At 43.7% G+C, this 21,330-nt stretch overlaps 2 protein-coding genes across 2 annotated transcripts in view; one reads left to right on the top strand and one right to left on the bottom strand.

Moving 5' to 3' along the window:
* Window positions 1-3,355: 3,355 nt before the first annotated feature.
* LOC110516830 (solute carrier family 2, facilitated glucose transporter member 5) lies at window positions 3,356-18,716 on the top strand. The gene is made up of 12 exons (XM_036988954.1): window positions 3,356-3,771; window positions 4,993-5,091; window positions 5,360-5,520; window positions 5,708-5,832; window positions 6,356-6,508; window positions 6,753-6,878; window positions 7,295-7,482; window positions 8,441-8,551; window positions 8,848-8,949; window positions 10,930-11,005; window positions 12,149-12,276; window positions 18,219-18,716. Exons 1-12 carry the CDS (start codon window positions 3,724-3,726, stop codon window positions 18,432-18,434), a joined length of 1,533 nt encoding a protein of 510 aa, XP_036844849.1. The 5' UTR covers window positions 3,356-3,723; the 3' UTR covers window positions 18,435-18,716.
* A 900-nt stretch (window positions 18,717-19,616) lies between these two features.
* The window catches only part of ca6 (carbonic anhydrase VI), a 37,217-nt gene continuing 35,503 nt past the window's right edge, over window positions 19,617-21,330 (bottom strand). Inside the window, exon 11 of the mRNA XM_036988953.1 lies at window positions 19,617-21,092. Within this exon, the coding sequence (XP_036844848.1) occupies window positions 20,679-21,092 (414 nt within the window). The 3' untranslated portion in view covers window positions 19,617-20,678. The remainder of the gene's footprint in view (window positions 21,093-21,330) is intronic.

The following is a 21,330-nucleotide window of genomic DNA, read 5'->3' as shown; positions in this document are numbered from 1 at the left end:
CAAGAAACTCTGGTCTGATGAAACCAAGATTGAATTATTTTGCCAGAATGCCAAGTGTCACGTCTGGAGGAAACCTGGCACCATCCCTACGGTGAAACAAGATGGTGGCAGCATTATGCTGTGAGGATGTTTTTCAGCAGCAGGGACTGGGAGACTAGTCAGGATCGAGGGAAAGATGAACAGAGAAAAGTACAGAGAAATCCTTGATGAAAACCTGCTCCAGAGCGCTCAGGACCTCAGACTGGAGCGAAGGTTCCCCTTCCAACAGGACAACGACCCTAAGCACACAGCCAAGACAACGCAGGTGTGGCTTTGGAACAAGTCTCTGAATGTCCTTGAGTGGCTCAGCCAGAGCCCGGACTTGAACCCGATCGAACATATCTGAAGAGACCTGAAAATAGCTGTGCAGCGATGCTCCCCATTCCAACCTGACAGAGCTTGAGAGGATCTGCAGAGAAGAATGGGAGAAACTCCCCAAATACAGGTGTGCCAAGCTTGTAGTGTCATACCTAAGAAGACTCAAGTCTGTAATCACTGCCAAAGGTGCTTCAACAAAGTACTGAGTAAAGAGTCTGAATACTTATGTAAATGTAATATTTCAGTTTTTTGTGTTTTATAAATTTGCTCAAATTTACAATAACCTGTTTTTGCTTTGTCATTATGGTGTATTGTGATGTCATTATGGTGTATTGTGATGTCATTATGGGGTATTGTGATGTCATTATGGGGTATTGTGATGTCATTATGGGGTATTGTGATGTCATTATGGGGTATTGTGTGTAGATTGATGAAGAACAAAATGTATTTAATCCATTTTTAGAACAAGTCTGTAACGTAACAAAATGTGTAAAAAGTCACAGGGTCTGAATATTTTCCGAATGCACTGTATATACTGTATATAGATTGGGTATAATGTGTATATTTATGTTGTGTATATACAGGACACATTTGTAAAAGTGACCTAGGTTCCCTGTTAAAATAAAGGTGAAATAAATGTAATTGATAAGTTTGAGCAACTTTGATTTGGCCTTCTTCTTCTTCTTCATCTTCAATTGAATCTTCATCAAAACCAAGCCAACCTGTCACGACTTCCGCCGAAGTTGGCTCCCCTGCCTGTTCGGGCGGTGCTCGGCGGTCGTCGTCACCGTCCTACTAGCCGCTACCGATCCCTTTTTCGTTTGTCTGTTGGTTTTGTCTTATTAGTTTCCCCTGTGTGTATTCTGGTTTAATTAGCTTCCCTGTATGTAGTAGTTTGACCCGCCCTTGTTTTGTGCTGGATTGTCTTTTTGTTACGTGTGTACATATTAGGTCGTGGTGTATTTTATTTTCTATACTGGACACCCTGTGGTTTTGGGTTGTCTGGTATAGTGTCCTGCGCCCTGTATTGTATTGGGCTTATCAGTTTGGTGTGCTATAGTAAAGCACTCTACTCCGTTACTCTCTCTCTGCGTCTGATTCCTGCACACACACCTAGACCCGCGTGACACAACCACACACAGACAATTTTTCAGCCAATAAATTCAGATGAGTTTATTTTATTATCTCGCATTATCAAAGCCCAACACCATACAGTGTGCAACATATTACCACAACAATGCACCATGGTACATACAGTGTGCAACATAGTACCACAACAATGCACCATGGTGCATTCAGTGTGCAACATAGTACCACAACAATGCACCATGGTACATTCAGTGTGCAACATAGTACCACAACAATGCACCATGGTACATTCAGTGTGCAACATAGTACCACAACAATGCACCATGGTACATTCAGTGTGCAACATAGTACCACAACAATGCACCATGGTACATCCAATGTGCAACATAGTACCACAACAATGCACCATGGTACATTCAGTGTGCAACATAGTACCACAACAATGCACCATGGTACATCCAATGTGCAACATAGTACCACAACAATGCACCGTGGTACATATAGTGTGCAACATAGTACCACAACAATGCACCATGGTACATACAGTGTGCAACATAGTACCACAACAATGCACCATGGTACATTCAGTGTGCAACATAGTACCACAACAATGCACCATGGTACATCCAGTGTGCAACATAGTACCACAACAATGCACCATGGTACATCCAATGTGCAACATAGTAGCACAACAATGCACCGTGGTACATATAGTGTGCAACATAGTACCACAACAATGCACCATGTTACATACAGTGTGCAACATAGTACCACAACAATGCACCATGTTACATACAGTGTGCAACATAGTACCACAACATTGCACCATGGTACATACAGTGTGCAACATAGTACCACAACAATGCACCATGGTACATACAGGTACATGGTCCACACCGTGCCTTCAGTATTCCTTGGCTGCCGGGCTGCTTGACTTATTTCACATTTTGTTATGTCACAGCCTGAATTCAAAATGAATTCAATATTTATTTTTTCTCACTCGTTTAAACACAATACCCCATTATGACAAAGTGACAACATGTTTTTAGAAATGTTCTCAAATGTATTGAAAATGAAATATAGAAATATCTCATTTACATAAGTATTCACACAGTACATGTTAGAATCACCTTTGACAGTGTTTACAGCTGAGAGCTGGGTTTCTGGGTAAATTGACTGCGAATCATTGCTAGACAGACATTTTCAAGTCTTGCCACAGATTTTCAAGCCGATTTTCAAGTCAAAACTGTAACTAGGCCACTGGTAAGCAACTCCAGTGTATATTTGGCCTTGTGTTTTAGGTTATTGTTCTGCAGAAAGGTGAATTTCAAGTCAAATCCAAATTAAATTTGATTTGTCACATATAAAGGCGCCTTGTCACAACAACTGACTGGCTCAAACGCATAAAGAAGGAAATAAATTCCACAAATTAACTTTTAACAAGGCACACTTGTTAATTAAAATGCATTCCAGGTCACTACCTCATGAAGCTGGTTGAGAGAAAGCCAAGCGTATGCACTTGAAGAAACTTCCAAAGTTCTTGAAATGTTCCGTATTGACTGACCTTCATGTCTTTAAGTAATGATGGACAGTCGTTTCTCTTTGCTTATTTTAGCTGTTCTTGCCATAATATGGTCTAGAGAAGATATCCCTATTTGATAAAATATCAAGTCCATCCGTGTCAGCGTGCACTGCGCCCGGCCCGCCACAGGAGTCGCTAGTGCGCGATGGGACATCCCTGCCCGGCCAAACCTGCCGGCAACTACAATGTTGCTACATTTTAACTCCTGAACTTATTCAGGTTTGCCAATAACAAAATGGATTTAATACTTGACTCAAAACATTTCAGCTTTTCATTTTGTAATTAATTTGTAAACTTCATTCCACTTTGACGTTATAGGGTATTGTGTGTAGGCCAGTACAACACAACACATCTCAATTGAATCCATGTAACATTCAGGCTGTAACAGCAACGTCATGTGAAACAAAGTGAAGAAGAGGTGTGAACCCTTTCTGGAGACACCTTAACATGCCATAAAGGCAACAAAACACTGCGTTTGAAGTATTAACACGAGGGGGTAGTAAACTCTAATCTACCGTCTGATCCTCTGATCCAATGTCCAAAGTACATCTGTGGAGCCGTCAGGGCAGCGCTGGTCTGATATCTGTGGAGCCGTCAGGGCAGCGCTGGTCTGATATCTGTGGAGCCGTCAGAGCAGTGCTGGTCTGCTCTCTGTGGCTGAGTGAGGGGACAATAGAAACCTCAAGTCCAGAGCCATGGAAGAAGAAAATAATTTGGGGAAACCTTTGGAAGAGAGGAGAGGGGTGAGAAAATGACTTTACATTGTTGATGAACATCCCAACATTATGTTACGCTGCATACTTTGATGTTGGATTTTTTAATAGTTTTATAAAAAACGTTATTTTTATTTGTATTATACTTAGCACATGGATAGTATGTTACTAAATAGGAAACATAACTACTGCATGAAAAGTGTTAGCAATAAGGTCGAAAATGTGTGGTTATTTGCAGATTGTTGTGCTAAATTCCTACAGTATCATGTTTTATTAAGCAAAAACAAAAGCGTTTTCTTTAAACAGGGGCAGGCAAATGACAGGTCAAAGGCAGGCAGGGGGCAATAATTCAGAGTAGTGGGGGGGCGAAGGTACAGGACGACAGGCAGGCTCAGGCTCAGGGCAGGCAGGGGGCAATAATTCAGAGTAGTGGGGGCGAAGGTACAGGACGACAGGCAGGCTCAGGGTCAGGGCAGGCAGGGGGCAATAATTCAGAGTAGTGGGGGCGAAGGTACAGGACGACAGGCAGGCTCAGGGTCAGGGCAGGAAGGGGTGAATAATTCAGAGTAGTGGGGGCGAAGGTACAGGACGACAGGCAGGCTCAGGGTCAGGGCAGGCAGGCAGGGGGCAATAATTCAGAGTAGTGGGGGCGAAGGTACAGGACGACAGGCAGGCTCAGGGTCAGGGCAGGCAGGCAGGGGGCAATAATTCAGAGTAGTGGGGGCGAAGGTACAGGACGACAGGCAGGCTCAGGGTCAGGGCAGGCAGGGGGCAATAATTCAGAGTAGTGGGGGCGAAGGTACAGGACGACAGGCAGGCTCAGGGTCAGGCAGGCTCAGGGTCAGGCAGGCTCAGGGCAGGGTCAGGGTCAGGGCAGGGTCAGGGTCAGGGCAGGGTCAGGGTCAGGGCAGGCTCAGGGCAGGCAGGCTCAGGGCAGGCAGGCTCAGGGCAGGCAGGCTCAGGGGCAGGTCAGGCAGAGGTCGGTGATCCAGAGTAGTGGGGTAAAGGTACAGAACGGCACGCTCAGGGGCAGGTCAGGAAAGGTCAAAACCGGGAGCAGCAAGGGAAACCACTGGTAGGTTTGGACGAACAAAACGAAGTGGCACAGACAGACAGAAAACACAGGTATAAATACCCAGGAGATAATGAGGAAGATGGGTGACACCTGGAAGGGGGGTGGAGACGAGCACAAAGACAGGTGAAACAGATCAGCGCGTGACACTACACTATGTTCTCCTTTTGACGTGACAGAAGCTGACTGTTGTCCTGATGTTGGCTACCCTCATATCTGCCTTTGGATCATCCTTTCAGTATGGATACAACGTGGCTGTGATCAACTCTCCATCGCTGGTAATTTATACCACACTGAATTTATCTGAAGTATAAACATTTTAAAAAATGAAATAATACATTCATTTCAATACAATCTAGTTCCCTTAATAAACTGCACTGAAACTTCACATTTCTACCTATTGTATTTGGGCTAAAATGAATTGAATTGTTGTGTTGACACGTAATCGATTTTTTTGTAAAAAAAAAAAAAGAGGTATTTTGACCTTAATGGGAACTTCCTGTATAAAATACAAGTGAAATACAATAAAAATGTGTCTTTGTCCAGTTCATACAACAGTTCTACAACACTACCTACGTGGAGCGTTACGGTGGACCTATGGAGGACAGCTTCCTCACCCTGCTGTGGTCTCTGTCTGTCTCCATGTTCCCCCTGGGAGGGTTGTTTGGCTCACTGATGGTGGCCCCGCTCGTCAACAAACTAGGAAGGTAATGACCCGGTTATAAAAGATGCATTAACTGTCTATACATCCAAATAATAAGTTATCCGTTTATAAAACTTAAAATACAACTGGAATAGGCTTGTAAATGATCTATTGAAATGTTCAGAAAACATACTTTGATCATCATGAAATACTATTTTTGTTTATCTCTCATGAAAAAATTTGTCTGACAGGAAAGGCACCCTCCTCTTCAATAACATCTTCTCCGTTGTTCCTGCTGTGATGATGGGAGTGAGCGAGATCGCTAAGTCATATGAGATCATCATCGTGGCTAGGATTATAGTGGGGATCTGCGCAGGTCAGCAAAAAAAAAAAAAAACTCTATCACACTAATTTTGATCACGTTTAATGGACAGAAAAGTTTGTATATCTTATCTCATTTAATATTTTCTTATCTTTCCAACTTTTATTCAAGAACAACACATACTTCGAATTCGTAGCTATATGTATATGAACTGTGTCAGTTTCTGATGAAATTTGATTAATAACGGCAGTCTCACGAGGCTCTCGAGTGGCACAGCTGTCTAAGGCACTACATCTCAGTGCTAGATGCGTCACTCCAGACCCTGGTTCGATCTCGGGCTGTATCACAACTGGCAGTGATTGGGAGTCCCGTAGGGTGGTGCACAATTGTCTGGGTGAGGGGAGGGTTTGGCTGGGGGCTAGGCCGTCATTGTAAAATAAGAATTTGTTCTTAACTGACTTTCCTAGTTAAATAAAGGTAAAAATAAAAACATTACCTTATTTATTGATCAGATGCAATCAGATGCTAATTGAAGTGCTGTAGCCTGATGCCTTCTCTGTCGTCACCCCTCCTCTAGGTCTTTCGTCCAACGTGGTGCCTATGTACCTGGGTGAACTCTCTCCTAAGAACCTGAGAGGAGCGATCGGCGTCGTGCCTCAGCTCTTCATCACCATCGGGATCCTCAGTGCACAGGTGTTAGGCATCAGGAGCATTCTGGGAAACAACACAGGTAGGGCAGCCTCGAGCAGAGGTTCCACAAAATCTTCTGGTACACAACGCCACATTGATATCAGGGGATTTCTGGGGGACCGCGACTAATTGAAAAGTCACGTTTTTAATGTCACACGGGCCTACCCAACACCGCCCAACCCAACCCAGAGTTTGGGAACCGCTGGCCTAGAGGTTAGAGAGGTTGACCTGTAGCTGGATTGTCTGTGGCTCAGTAAGGTGTGTGTGTCCTGTCCTCTCCCCAGGCTGGCCTCTCATGCTGGGTCTAACAGGTATCCCTGCCCTGGTAGAGCTGTTGCTACTACCGTTCTTCCCAGAGAGCCCCAGGTACATGCTGATCCAGAGAGGAGACGACAAGACCGCCCGGAGAGGTAACACACCTGACAGTTCATTTCACGACCTCTGCCAATTTTCACAGAGAGATAGAGAGAGAAAGAGAGGTAGAAAGAGAGAGAGAGAGAGAGGTAGAGAGAGAGAGAGAGAGAGAGAGGTAGAGATAGAGGTAGCGAGAAAGAGAGAGAGAGAGAGGTAGAGATAGAGGTAGAGAGAGAGAGGTGGCGAGAGAGAGAAAGATAGAGACAGACAGACAGACAGACAGACAGACAGACAGACAGACAGACAGACAGATAGATAGAAGCGGCAGGTAGCGTTGGGCCATTTACCAAAATGTCGCTGATTGGAATCCCCAAGTTGACTAGGTGAAAGGGGGGGATAGATAGATACATAATGCTTGGTTGGTTGATTGACTGACTGATTGATGAGGAGGTTGTGCGTTCCTTTCCCTCAGCGCTGCAGCGTCTACGAGGCTGGGAGGATGTGGACAGAGAGATGGATGAGATGAGACTGGAGCACCAATCAGAACAAGCCGAGGGCCGCCTGTCCGTCCTCAACCTCCTGTCCCTCCGCTCCCTGCGCTGGCAGCTCATCTCCATCGTGGCCATGAACATGGGTCAACAGCTGTCTGGGATCAACGCGGTAAAACATGCGTATGAGACCAGAAGACCTGAGCTAAATGGTTTTAGATCAGCGGGCTAACACAGTCAAATGTGTACGAACATGAGCAGCTGTCTGGGGATCAATGAGGTAAGGTGTAACCATAGAGATGTACAGAGAACTCTAGTGGCCAAAAGCCTGTTTTAGCATGGGCAGCGCCATTCAGGACTTTCACCATTTTGAAGTAGTCAATTGGGTGGGACAGCCTATGGTTTAAGGATCACATAATTCCATCCAGGACATCAGGAGGGATCAGCCAATTATTTATACATTTCATAACTGCAGGTGGCAGTAAATCACCAACCTTGGCTTCATACCTGTTCAAACAACCTCCAGGTGGCAGTATGCACCCTTTCAGTTTGTTTACCAACTCAGAAGTAGAAAATGGACTACTTCAAAATGGAGATGGCCTCAATGGCGTTACCCGCGCTCTCACAGACGCCCTAATGGGACAGATACAACGATGCAATCTCTATACTATCTCTATGTGTGTAACCGTCCGGGATTCAAACCCAGGTTTCCTGAGTACCACAAGACAGTGTTATCCCGCTGAGCTAATGCTAAGGTAAGCTACCGCAAGGGAGCTAACGCAAGTCTTCAGTTCCTGGGGACAAGTTTATTCCTCACACAAGCTTGGACCCTTGAAACATCTGCATTACTGATCCACTATTGTTGAATATTATATGGATCTGATGACCCTCTAGTGGGAGAAATCATTATTTTGGGCTAGAGTTGCAAAATTCCAGCTACTTTCCCAAACGTCACAGGTTTTCCATAAATCCTGGATAGAAGATTCCCTGAATTGGGAGGGAATAAGCCAGGAATCCGGAATCCTTCAACCGGGATTTTTAGAAAACCTGGGAATCTCTGTAAAGTTCCCAGAACCCTAATTTTGCCATTACATTATCTGAAGCTAGAACCCTGTCTCTCCTCTCCTCAGATATACTACTATGCTGACAGTATCTACAGCTCGGCGGGAGTCCCGGAGAGTGACATTCAGTACGTCACAGTTGGAACTGGGGCTGTCAACGTCTTCATGACCATCACCGCGGTACGAAGTACCCTCTCTTCAGTCTCCAACATTGTACTGAAGGGCTCACTTCAATTGAACACACATTTTAACGTACTGTAGAAACATAAAGCTGGGTTTACACAGGCAGCCCAATTCTGATATTTTGCCCAAATATGGACAAAAGAGCTGATCTGATTGGCCAAAAGACTAATTCGTGGGAAAAGATCAGAATTGGGCTGCCTGTGTAATGCAGCCATAGATTCACAAGTAAATGCTTCCAGTTTTCAGGAGTCACCTTCGACCTTTCCTTCATGTTTGTGACTGTGGTTCAACAGGTGTTCATTGTGGAGGCCGCAGGCAGGAGGCTGCTCCTCCTCATTGGGTTTGGGATCTGCTGTGTGTCCTGTGCTCTCCTCACTGTGGCCCTCACCTTCCAGGTAAGCCACACTGCACCCAAATCACACCCCTTTCCCTTCATAGTGCCCTACTTTGGACCAAAGCCATCGGGTCTGGTCCAAAGTAGTGCACACTATGATCAATAGTATTGCACTAGGCAAATATAGTAAATCTGTTGTTGTTAGAGACATACAACAATAACTGCAACTCCCATATCACCCGCCAAACACTACAAGCTAAAACTACAACTCCCATAACACCAGCCAAACACTACAAGCTATAACTCCAACTCCCATAACACCAGCCAAACACTACAAGCTATAACTCCAACTCCCATAACACCAGCCAAACACTACAAGCTAAAACTACAACTCCCATAACACCAGCCAAACACTACAAGCTATAACTACAACTCCCATAACACCAGCCAAACACTACACCAGCAAAACACTACAAACTAAAACTACAAATCCCATAACACCAGCCAAACACTACACCAGCCAAATGCTACAAGCTTGAACAACTCCCATAACACCAGACAAACACTACAATCTAGAACGTCAACTCCCATAACACCAGCCAAACACGATAAGCTAAAACTTAAACTCCCATAACACTAGCCAAACACAACAAGCTAAAACTCCAACTCAACATCCCCTAAAGCCTTTAGTGTGAATGCTTTATTGCACCTGCAGTTAATACTGGTAACGTGATACAAAGGTTGCAGAATTATAGTCCCATAAATCAGGTATCCACCAGTTGGCACAGGACCAGACTGAGCTGAGGGCCTAAGACTTCAACCCTGGGAGCAGTGGTGGAGGGGGTCTACTGGGGATGGGATTTAGAGAGAGATATAGAGAGATATATAGAGTTATATAGAGATATAGAGAGATATAGATATATAGAGAGATATATAGAGAGAGATATAGAGAGATATAGAGAGATATAGAGAGATATAGAGAGTTATATAGAGATATAGAGAGATATATAGAGATATATATAGAGATATAGAGAGATATATAGAGTTATAGAGATATATAAAGAGATATAGAGAGATATAGAGAGATAAAGAAAGATATAGAGAGATATAAAGAGTTATAGAGAGATATAGAGAGATATAGAGTTATAGAGAGATATAGAGAGATATAGAGTTATAGAGAGATATAGAGAGATACAGAGAGTTATATAGAGAGATATAAAGATATAGAGAGATATAGAGATATAAAGAGTTATAGAGAGATATATAGAGTTATAGAGAGATATAAAGAGATATAGAGAGATATAGAGAGATAAAGAAAGATATAGAGAGATATAAAGAGTTATAGAGAGATATAGAGAGATATAGAGATAAAGAGAGATATAGAGTTATAGAGAGCTATAGAGAGATATAGAGATATAGAGAGATATAGAGAGATATAGAGAGTTATAGATAGATGTAGAGAGATATAGAGAGATATAGAGATATATAGAGATATAGAGAGATATAGATAGTTATAGAGAGATATAGAGAGATATAGAGAGTTATATAGAGAGATATAGAGATATAGAGAGATATAGAGAGATATAGAGATATAGAGAGATATAGAGTTATAGAGAGATATAGAGAGATATAGAGAGATATAGAGAGATATAGAGATATAGAGAGATATAGAGAGATATAGAGAGATATAGAGATATAGAGAGTTATATAGAGAGTTATAGAGATATAGAGAGATATAGAGAGATATAGAGAGTTATAGAGATATAGAGAGTTATATAGAGAGTTATAGAGATATAGAGAGATATAGAGAGTTATAGAGATATAGAGAGATATAGAGAGTTATAGAGATATAGAGAGATATAGAGAGTTATAGAGATATAGAGAGTTATAGAGATATAGAGAGTTATATAGAGAGTTATAGAGATATAGAGAGTTATATAGAGAGTTATAGAGATATAGAGAGTTATAGAGAGAACGAGGAAGTGAACAGCTGTAAATACTGCGGGTTTATGATAACAGCCCCAGTTTTGTTGACACACAGGAGAGTACGGAGTGGATGCCCTACGTCAGCATCGCCTGTGTCATCCTCTATGTTGTTGGACACGCGGTCGGACCCAGTAAGTCGACCTCATGTGTGGTCAGACACACTGTAATGGTTTGAATATTCAATTGCCTTTTAAACATGCGATAGGCAGTATAATAATGTGTCAAAAACATGATGACCAGAACATGACATAATGTCAGGTTCTGGTGCATATAGAATACATACCATCTATACGGTAGCATTAGTCAATTAATTAGTCAATTAGTCATAGACTACATGTCTGTTCCCATAAGTCCTATTCCCAGTGAGTACAGAGATGATGTTGCTCTAACATAGACCTGTCACTAGTCTTTAACGTAGACCTGTCACTAGTCTCTAACGTAGACATCTCACTAGTCTCTAACATAGACCTGTCACTCGTCTCTAACGTAGACGTCTCACTAGTTTCTAATGTAGACCTGTCACTAGTCTCTAACATAGACCTGTTACTAGTCTCTAAAATAGACCTGTCACTAGTCTGTAACGTAGACCTGTCACTAGTCTCTAATGTAGACCTGTCACTCGTCTCTAACGTAAACCTGTCACTCGTCTCTAACGTAGACCTGTCACTAGTCTCTAATGTAGACCTGTCACTCGTCTCTAACGTAAACCTGTCACTCGTCTCTAACGTAGACCTGTCACTAGTCTCTAATGTAGACCTGTCACTCGTCTCTAACGTAAACCTGTCACTCGTCTCTAACGTAGACCTGTCACTAGTCTCTAACGTAGACCTGTCACTCGTCTCTAACGTAGACGTCTCACTAGTCTCTAACGTAGACCTGTCACTAGTCTCTAACGTAGACCTGTCACTAGTCTCTAACGAAGACCTGTCACTAGTCTCAGAATCCTGACCCTAGGCAACAGCAGGGACTATGGTCTGTTTCCTCTTTACAAATCACGAGGCAGACATGCCAGAACATCGTGATTGGAAACCAAAGTTTGCGGGCGAAACCTTTGCATTAGTTTTATTGAAGGTAGTTGATGCAAACTAGCCACTTCAGAAATACACTCATTAAAAATCATCTCCGTAATCTCTATTTTGTGTTTGGGGTATGAAGAAGCAGATAAGGCAGTGACGTACTTCCTCAATGCCAAACTGACGTTTTGTTTCGTACAAACGTGTTAAGCCGGAACATTGCAACATTGTGGATGTCTAACCTCTGACCTCTGTCCCAAGGTACTATTCCCTACGTGGTGACCACAGAGATGTTCCGCCAGTCGTCCAGACCAGCAGCCTTTATGGTGGCAGGGTCTATCCACTGGCTGTCCAACTTCACTGTGGGACTGGTGTTCCCCTTCATGGAGGTCAGTTCTCCAAGCCGGAAAGACGCCATTTTGATGTCAACAAAGAGAGATTCTGGATATATTGTTCATAGTAAAACAAGTAATGTTGATGTCAACAAAGAGAGATTCTGGATATATTGTATATACACTGCTCAAAAAAATAAAGGGAACACTAAAATACCACATCCTAGATCTGAATGAATGAAATATTCTTATTAAATACTTTTTTCTTTACATAGTTGAATGTGCTGACAACAAAATCACACAAAAATCATCAATGGAAATCAAATTTATCGACCCGTGGAGGTCTGGATTTGGAGTCACACTCAAAATTAAAGTGGAAAACCACACTACAGGCTGATCCAACTTTGATGTAATGTCCTTAAAACAAGTCAAAATGAGGCTCAGTAGTGTGTGTGGCCTCCACGTGCCTGTATGACCTCCCTACAACGCCTGGGCATGCTCCTGATGAGGTGGCGGATGGTCTCCTGAGGGATCTCCTCCCAGACCTGGACTAAAGCATCCGCCAACTCCTGGACATTCTGTGGTGAAACGTGGCGTTGGTGGATGGAGCGAGACATGATGTCCCAGATGTGCTCAATTGGATTCAGGTCTGGGGAACGGGCGGGCCAATCCATAGCATCAATGCCTTCCTCTTGCAGGAACTGCTGACACACTCCAGCCACATGAGGTCTAGCATTGTCTTGCATTAGGAGGAACACAGGGCCAACAGCACCAGCATAAGGTCTCACAAGGGGTCTGAGGATCTCATCTCTGTACCTAATGGCATTCAGGCTACCTCTGGCGAGCACACGGAGGGCTGTGCGGCCCCCCAAAGAAATGCCACCCCACACCATGACTGACCCACCGCCAAACCGGTCATGCTGGAGGATGTTGCAGGCAGCAGAACGTTCTCCACGGTGTCTCCAGACTCTGTCACATCTGTCACATGTGCTCAGTGTGAACCTGCTTTCATCTGTGAAGAGCACAGGGCGCCAGTGGCGTATTTGCCAATCTTGGTGTTTTCTGGCAAATGCCAAACGTCCTTCACAGTGTTGGGCTGTAAGCACAACCCCCACCTGTGGACGTCGGGCCCTCATACCACCCTCATGGAGTCTGTTTCTGACCGTTTGAGCAGACACATGCACATTTGTGGCCTGCTGGAGGTCATTTTGCAGGGCTCTGGCAGTGCTCCTCCTGCTCCTCCTTGCACAAAGGTGGAGGTAGCGGTCCTGCTGCTGGGTTGTTGCCCTCATACGGCCTTCTCCACGTCTCCTGATGTACGGGCCTGTCTCCTGGTAGCGCCTCCATGCTCTGGACACTACGCTGACAGACACAGCAAACCTTCTTGCCACAGCTCGCATTGATGTGCCATCCTGGATGAGCTGCACTACCTGAGCCATTTGTGTGGGTTGTAGACTCCATCTCATGCTACCACTAGAGTGAAAGCACCGCCAGCATTCAAAAGTGACCAAAACATCAGCCAGGAAGCATAGGAACTGAGAAGTGGTCTGTGGTCCCCACCTGCAGAACCACTCCTTTATTGGGGGTGTCTTGCTAATTGCCTATAATTTCCACCTGTTGTCTATTCCATTTGCACAACAGCATGTGAAATTTATTGTCAATCACTGTTGCTTCCTAAGTGGACAGTTTGATTTCACAGAAGTGTGATTGACTTTGAGTTTCATTGTGTTGTTTAAGTGTTCCCTTTATTTTTTTGAGCAGTGTATGAAACAAAAAGGACCCAACCACCAAGCTGAATATCTCTCATCGTAATATTTCACGATTCATTATGTTTATTTTTTTCACCACTCTGTTGCATTCGTTCACTGAGTCATATGCCTCATTTAATTTCTCATTAAAAAAATAAACACGTATTTTATAGCATGTTATTTGTATAAAGTAGTTGAAAGTAGTATAAAGTAGTTCTTTAGATTATCTGATTGCATTTATTTCTATCTATGAGTATGGTTAATGGTCTGAAGTTGGCGTATGGATCAGGAATTCATGTGATAGATTTGACCTGCACCTACTCTAACTCTTCACATTTTTGAGATTTTAATCAGCCATCTTTTCATGAATTCAATAGTCTTGTGTAGACTTCAACATGAGGTTTCACTTAGGCTACAATCCTTATTTCTATATATATATATATCCATTAGAGTCTCGGTAGTGTTTATGGACCATTTCTATTTGTATGTATTTCTATTTGTTATGGATCCCCAGTAGCTGCTGTCTCTTCCTGGCGTCCGGCAAAAATTAAGGCAGTAATATACATTATAATACAATTTTTAAACATTCAAATACATTTTACAACAGATTTCACAATACATGAAGTGTGTTCCCTCAGGCCACTACTCTATTAATACACACTATTCGGGTGTGCGTGTGTGTCTAGTGTGTGTGTTGTGTCAATACATACAGGAGTCAACCTCTTATGTTTCACCGAGTCGTGGCTGAACGACGACATTCATAACATACAGCTAGGTGGCGGGTTATACACTCTATCGGTAGGATAGAACAGCAGCTCATAAGCAGGTATGACAAGGGGTGGGGTCTATGTGTATTTGTAAACAACAGCTATCTACAACGATATCTAAGGAAGTCTCAAAGTTTTGCTCGCCTGAGGTGGAGTGTCTCATGATAAGCTGTAGACCACACTATCTACCTAGAGATTTTTCGCCTGTATTTTTCGTAGCTGTCTACATACCACCACAGACCGATGCTGGCACTAAAACCACACTCAATGAGCTGTATTCCGCCATAAGCAAACAGGAAAACGCTCATCCAGAGGCGGCGTTCCTAGTGGCCGGGGACTTTAATGCAGGAAAACTTAAATCAGTTTTACCTCATTTCTATCAGCATGTTAAATGTGCAACCAGAGGAGGAAAAAACCTCTAGACCACCTTTAATCCACACACAGAGACGTGTACAAAGCTCTCCCTCATCCTCCATTTGGCAAATCTGACCATAATTCTATCCTCCTGATTCCTGCTTACAAGCTAAAATTAAAGCAGGAAGCACCAGTGATTCGGTCTATGAGTACACCACATCACTCATTGGCTTCATCAATAAGTGCATTGATGACGTCGTCCCCACAGTGACCGTACGTACATACCCCAACCAGAAGCCATGGACTACAGGCAACATTGGCGCTGAGCTAAAGGATAGAGCTGTCGCTTTCAAGGACTCTAACCTGGAAGCTTATAAGAAATCCCGCTATGCCCTCCGGCGAACCATCAAACAAGCAAAGCGTCAATACAGGACTAAGATCGAATCATAGTATGCTCGTTGGATGTGGCAGGGCTTGCAAACTATTACAGACTACAAAGGGAGAGCTGCAGCTGAGAGCTGCCTAGTGACACAAGCCTACCAGACGAGCTAAATAACTTCTATGCTCGCTTCGAGGCAAGTAACACTGAAACATGCATGAGAGCATCAGCTGTTCCGGACGACTGTGTGATCATGCTCTCCGTAGCCGACGTGAGTAAGACCTTTAAACAGGTCAACATTCACAAGGCCGCAGGGCCAGATGGATTACCAGGACGTGTTCTCCGAGCATGCGCTATCTTCAATGACATTTTCAACCTCTCCCTGTCTGAGTCTGTAATACCAACATGTTTCAAGCAGACCACCATAGTCCCTGTGCCCAAGAACACTAAGGTAGCCTGCCTAATTACTACCGACCCGTAGCACTCACGTCTGTAATACATTTTTTGCACTATTGGTTAGAGCATGTAAGTAAGCATTTCACTGTAAGGTATACCTGTTGTATTCAGCGCACGTGACAAACTTTGATTTGATTTGTAGCCATGAAATGCTTTGAAAGGCTGGTCATGGCTCACATCAACACCATTATCCCAGAAACCCTAGACCCACTCCAATTTGCATACCGCCCCAACAGATCCACAGTTGATGCAATCTCTATTGCACTCCACACTGCCCTTTCACACCTGGACAAAAGGAGCACCAATGTTAGAATGCTATTCCTTAACAACAGCTCAGCGTTCAACACCATAGTGCCCTCAAAGCTCATCACTAAGCTAAGCGTTGCAGGGATTTCACACTCTGTAGTAGTTGACGTGTATAGTGTTTAGTCATCCACATACATAGACCCACAGGCTTTACTCATGATCAGTGGTCATGACGTTGCCCTGTTGGGTGAGGTTTATGACCCTCCCATAAATACCTTTCACCCTTTTCTCTCCACTCTACAGAATGGACTCTTGGAAAGCCCTTCGTTAACATAGAGAGAGTATGGTAACTTCAAAAGGTTGGGGAAAGGTACAATATTTCTGTAATCCAACCAGTTGAAAGTGTCCGTTGGTACTTGAAGAATATGATGTCAGGTCAGTTGTTGTCTGGGACATTATATCTGATGATAGGACGACAGATTCACATGGAATTATTGTGAAATTTAAATGTTTAAATATGAAACAATTTATGAAAAGATTAAATGTAATTTTTGATTCTAAATGAGAGAATTGTTTTCACAAGTAAACTATGCTCACTCAGTGGCCACGCCCAAGTGAACAGACATTGGTTGAGAACTATGAAACACGCCCTTCTCTCCCCCAATATAAAAGCCTGTCGACGGAAGTCAACCTCATGTTCCTGACGATGTGAACATCATCGGGAACCTATATCTCTTTACACCCACCCACCCACTTACCTATCTCTTGACCTCTACCTCTACATCTCTACTTCGACCTCTACCTCTACCAATCTCTCTCTACCTCTACCTATCTCTCTCTTCCTCTATCTATGTCTCTACCTTTACCTATCTCTCTTTACACCTACCTACCTACCTGCCTATCTCTCTTTACACCCACCCACCCACCTACCTATCTCTCTTTACACCCACCCACCCACCTACCTATCTCTCTTTACACCCACCCACCCACCTACCTGTCTCTCTACCTCTCTACCTCTACCTACCTATCTCTCCATCTCTCTACCTCTACTTACCTATCTCTTGACCTCTACCTCTATATCTCTACTTTGACCTCTACCTCTACCTATCTCTCTCTACCTCTATCTATGTCTCTACCTCTACACCTCTATTTATCTCTCTCTACCTCTACCTATCTCTCTAACTCTACCTATCTCTCTCTCCCTCTAGCTATGTCTCTACCTCTACCTATCTCTCTAACTCTACCTATGTCTCTACCTCTCTCTCTACCTCCACCTATCTCTCCACATCTCTACCTCTACCTACCTATCTCTCTACCTCTACCTACCTATCTCTCTATCTCTCTACCTCTACCTACCTATCTCTCTACCTCTCTACCTCTACCTCTACCTACCTATCTCTCTACCTTTACCTACCTATCTGTCTACCTTTATCTCTTTACCTCTACCTCTACCTATTGCTCTACCTCTACCTCTGTCTCTACCTCTACCTCTACCTATCTCTCTACCTCTACCTCTATGCCTCTACCTCTACCTATACCTCTGTCTCTACCTATCTCTCTACCTCTACCTCTATCTCTCTACCTCTACCTATCTCTCTACCTCTACCTATATCTCTACCTATCTCTCTACCTCTACCTCTATGTCTCTACCTCTACCTATCTCTCTACCTATCTCTCTACCTCTACCTATCTCTCTACCTCTACCTATCTCTCTACCTCTACCTCTATCTCTCTACCTCTATGTCTCTACCTCTACCTATCTCTCTACCTCTACCTATCTCTCTACCTCTACCTCTGTCTCTACCTATCTCTCTACCTCTACCTATCTCTCTACCTCTACCTCTATGTCTCTACCTCTCTCTCTACCTCTACCTCTACCTCTACGTCTCTACCTCTGTATGTCCGTCTCCAGAGAGACCCGAGCACCAATATTTTCATCATCAGTACAGTACCGTAGAGTATATACGCTGTCACGTCCAGAAGTTGTGTGTGACCTGAATGTCTTCCTCTTTCTGTCTGTGTTTCTACATATCTATCTCTGCCCTCCAGAGTGGCCTGGGCTCCAACAGTTTCATCATCTTCTGCTTCATCTGCTTGGCGACACTGTTCTACATCTGGCTGATCGTCCCGGAGACCAAGAACAAGACCTTCCTGGAGATCAGTCAGATGTTCGCTGACAGGAACCAGGTGGAGATACATGCGCCGTTGAAACCAGAGACCGGAGACGGCAGGGAAGGCGACGCATTCAAGGTCACTGCCTTCTAAGGAGGAGGATTGAGGCCGTTTATTTAAGGACTCTGTTTGAGAGAAGAAAGGAGAAGAACACAAAAAAAAACAGGTTGTTCTATTTGAATGTTGACAGACTGGACTGGAACCACTTGGTGTAATTTGTATTTATAAAATTATACGCCCAATGCAGACGTTGTTATGTCAATACCAAATCATTTCTGGGAAACAGAAACAGCAATGAATCCCTTTGAAAGTGGCCTGTGTCAAAGTTGACTACAAAGTGTAAACAGGATAATTTTGGTCATAAAGTCAGTCTCGTCTAAAATGGAGTTCAAATCAAATTTTATTTGTCACATTCACATGGTTAGCAGATGTTAATGCGAGTGTAGCGAAAATTCTTGTGCTTCGAGTTCCGACAATGCAGTAATAACCAACGAGTAATCTAACCTAACAATTCCACAACAACTACCTGATACACACAAGTGTAAAGGGATAAAGAATATGTACATGAAGATAAATGAATGAGTGATGGTACAGAACGGCATAGGCAAGATGCAGTAGATGGTATCGAGGTACAGTATATACATATGAGAGGAGTAATGTAGGGTATGTAAACATTAAAGTTTGGAACATCTATGCATCACAACAAGAACATTACAAGTTTGTTTTTTTTATGGTTTGAAGATTTCCATTTACCCACTAACATGTGGCGAACAGCTGCGGGGATTTCTCTCTATCCAATAGCATAGACAGTGAGACAGACCTGCACAGCAGCTCCGAACTTTGTTTACATAAGAAAACATGTCGCACATTTGTTTTACTTGAGAAATACTGTACCAAATACCTTCGTTAAATGTAAAATGGGACTGATGTTCCGAACTCCATTTTAGACGAGACTGACTTGATGACCAAAATTGATCCCGTTTACACTTTGTGGTCAACTTTGACACTGGAATAACTGTCTGAGTCAAATCAATGCCACGTAGGTAGGCCTGTTACCCAGAAGCGATTTGGTATTGACATAATAACGTCTGCATAATTTAATAAATACAGATTACACCAAGAAGTCACAGTCCAGTTATCTTAGTTTCACTCTGAAGATTTTGAGGAAGTGAAATAGACTTCCTACGGTATCTCATGGGGGACAAACATAATTAACCAAACGCGGAATAGGACAGGAAACACACCTCTAAGACTATAAAGTAGTGCACTGGGCCCTTTATTAACCCTTATTTAGCAGAACGATAGTCTGTAGCGCGGGCAAAAAGACCTGAAAACACCCTCTCCCCTGTAAGTACCTTACTGTATTGCTTTTTAGCAGCAAAAAAAACTATTTCTCAAGGAAGAATTTTGCTAAGATTGTCTGGGAGGGGTCTGAGCGGGGGGAAAACTTAAAACTAGCTGTTATTGGCAGACAGGTTTGGAACTCGCTTTATTATTGGTCTATTAACCAATTTACCGCCGAAAGTCACGCCCATATGCAAACAAGCTGATTAGAAGGTACTGTGAAGATTATATTTTCAACCAGTAACTATCAGGAAATAACACTGATACATTTTTTTTATTTTTTATTTTATTTTATTTTATATTTTTTTTAAATCAAGAAACACAGTGTTTCATCAGCTGTTGTACAATATGATACAGACCACAGGGAGTAAAACAGAAGTTTGACTGTACTGGGCCTTTAAATGTTTTGTTGCTATGGCGATATGTCCGTGTCTGTTTTATAGTTCACTGGCTCTGCAGCCTGTCTAACAACGCAAGGCTGTTACAGTGCATGAAATAAACATACAAGATGCTTTAATATAGAACTTTATTGAGGAAACATAGATATGAATTACGATGAGCCCACACGGACGTTCAGAGATCTTCTGTGCTTTACTTCACTTAAACAATAAACATTGTCATTACTAAACCTGATACCCGTGTCTCAAACAGATGACTTATCCTTCACACCCAATAGTCATCAGCAGTAAAGGATAGATTTGATATATTGACTGGACATAATAACAGACCAAACAGAACTACATTGTGTTGATAGTGGGAATCCTCTGCTCTGTGAGAAACAGGGTCATGTTCAGTAGAGACAAAACGTTTTGAAACGGCACGGAACACGGTGGTACTGCACTTCCTGAACTCGTCCAATAAGAACTATTTTATTTCCGTTGCAAAATGTTTTGTTACGTTGTGCCCTACTGAACACCACCCAGGCTTCCCTGTGCTTCAGCTGTCCCCTCACCTCAGGGACACCTGTAGTCTGTCTCCAGCTGACCCCTCCCCTCAGGGACACCTGTAGTCTGTCTCCAGCTGCACCCCCCCATAGAGACTCATAGGAGTGACCCCCCAGCTGAGCACGTTCCCCCTGGGAGAGGTGGTGTTCTCACAGGACATCTGTTCCCGGATCTCAGCCGAGTTCAAAACGTAATCCCACACGTTGACATCTGTCATCTGACCCACGAAGGCGTCCGTGTCAGAGATCCCCAGGAAGCCGTCCTGGTCCTTCCCCAGTATGAAGACCCCTGCTGGGCTGACTGTGTATCTCCTCCGGAGGTACTGCTCCTCCCCCACCAGCCCGTTGATCCACAGCTCAGCCCCCCCGGAGTGGGACGACCAGGTGACACAGTAGTTGACCCAGTCACGGGAGTGGAAGTTGTGGGGCAGGTTGACAAACTCGTTGCCGATCCACAGACCCACCTGGGTGGATCACATGAAAAATAGAAACAAGACTGTTGATGACTTTTCCATCCCTCCCTCGCTTACTCCACCCCAACTCCCTCCCTCCCTCCCCGACTCCTTCCCTGACTGCCCTCCCTCCCCGACTCCCTCCCTGACTCCCCTCCCTCCCTGACTCCCTCCCTGACTGCCCTCCCTCCCTGACTGCCCTCCCTCCCTGACTCCCCTCCCTCCATAACTCCCTCCACTCGACTCCCAC

This window comes from Oncorhynchus mykiss, chromosome 9 (genome assembly GCF_013265735.2).
Source record: "Oncorhynchus mykiss isolate Arlee chromosome 9, USDA_OmykA_1.1, whole genome shotgun sequence".
Lineage (NCBI taxonomy): Eukaryota > Metazoa > Chordata > Actinopteri > Salmoniformes > Salmonidae > Oncorhynchus > Oncorhynchus mykiss.
This window is presented reverse-complemented; position numbering and strand designations above follow the sequence as displayed.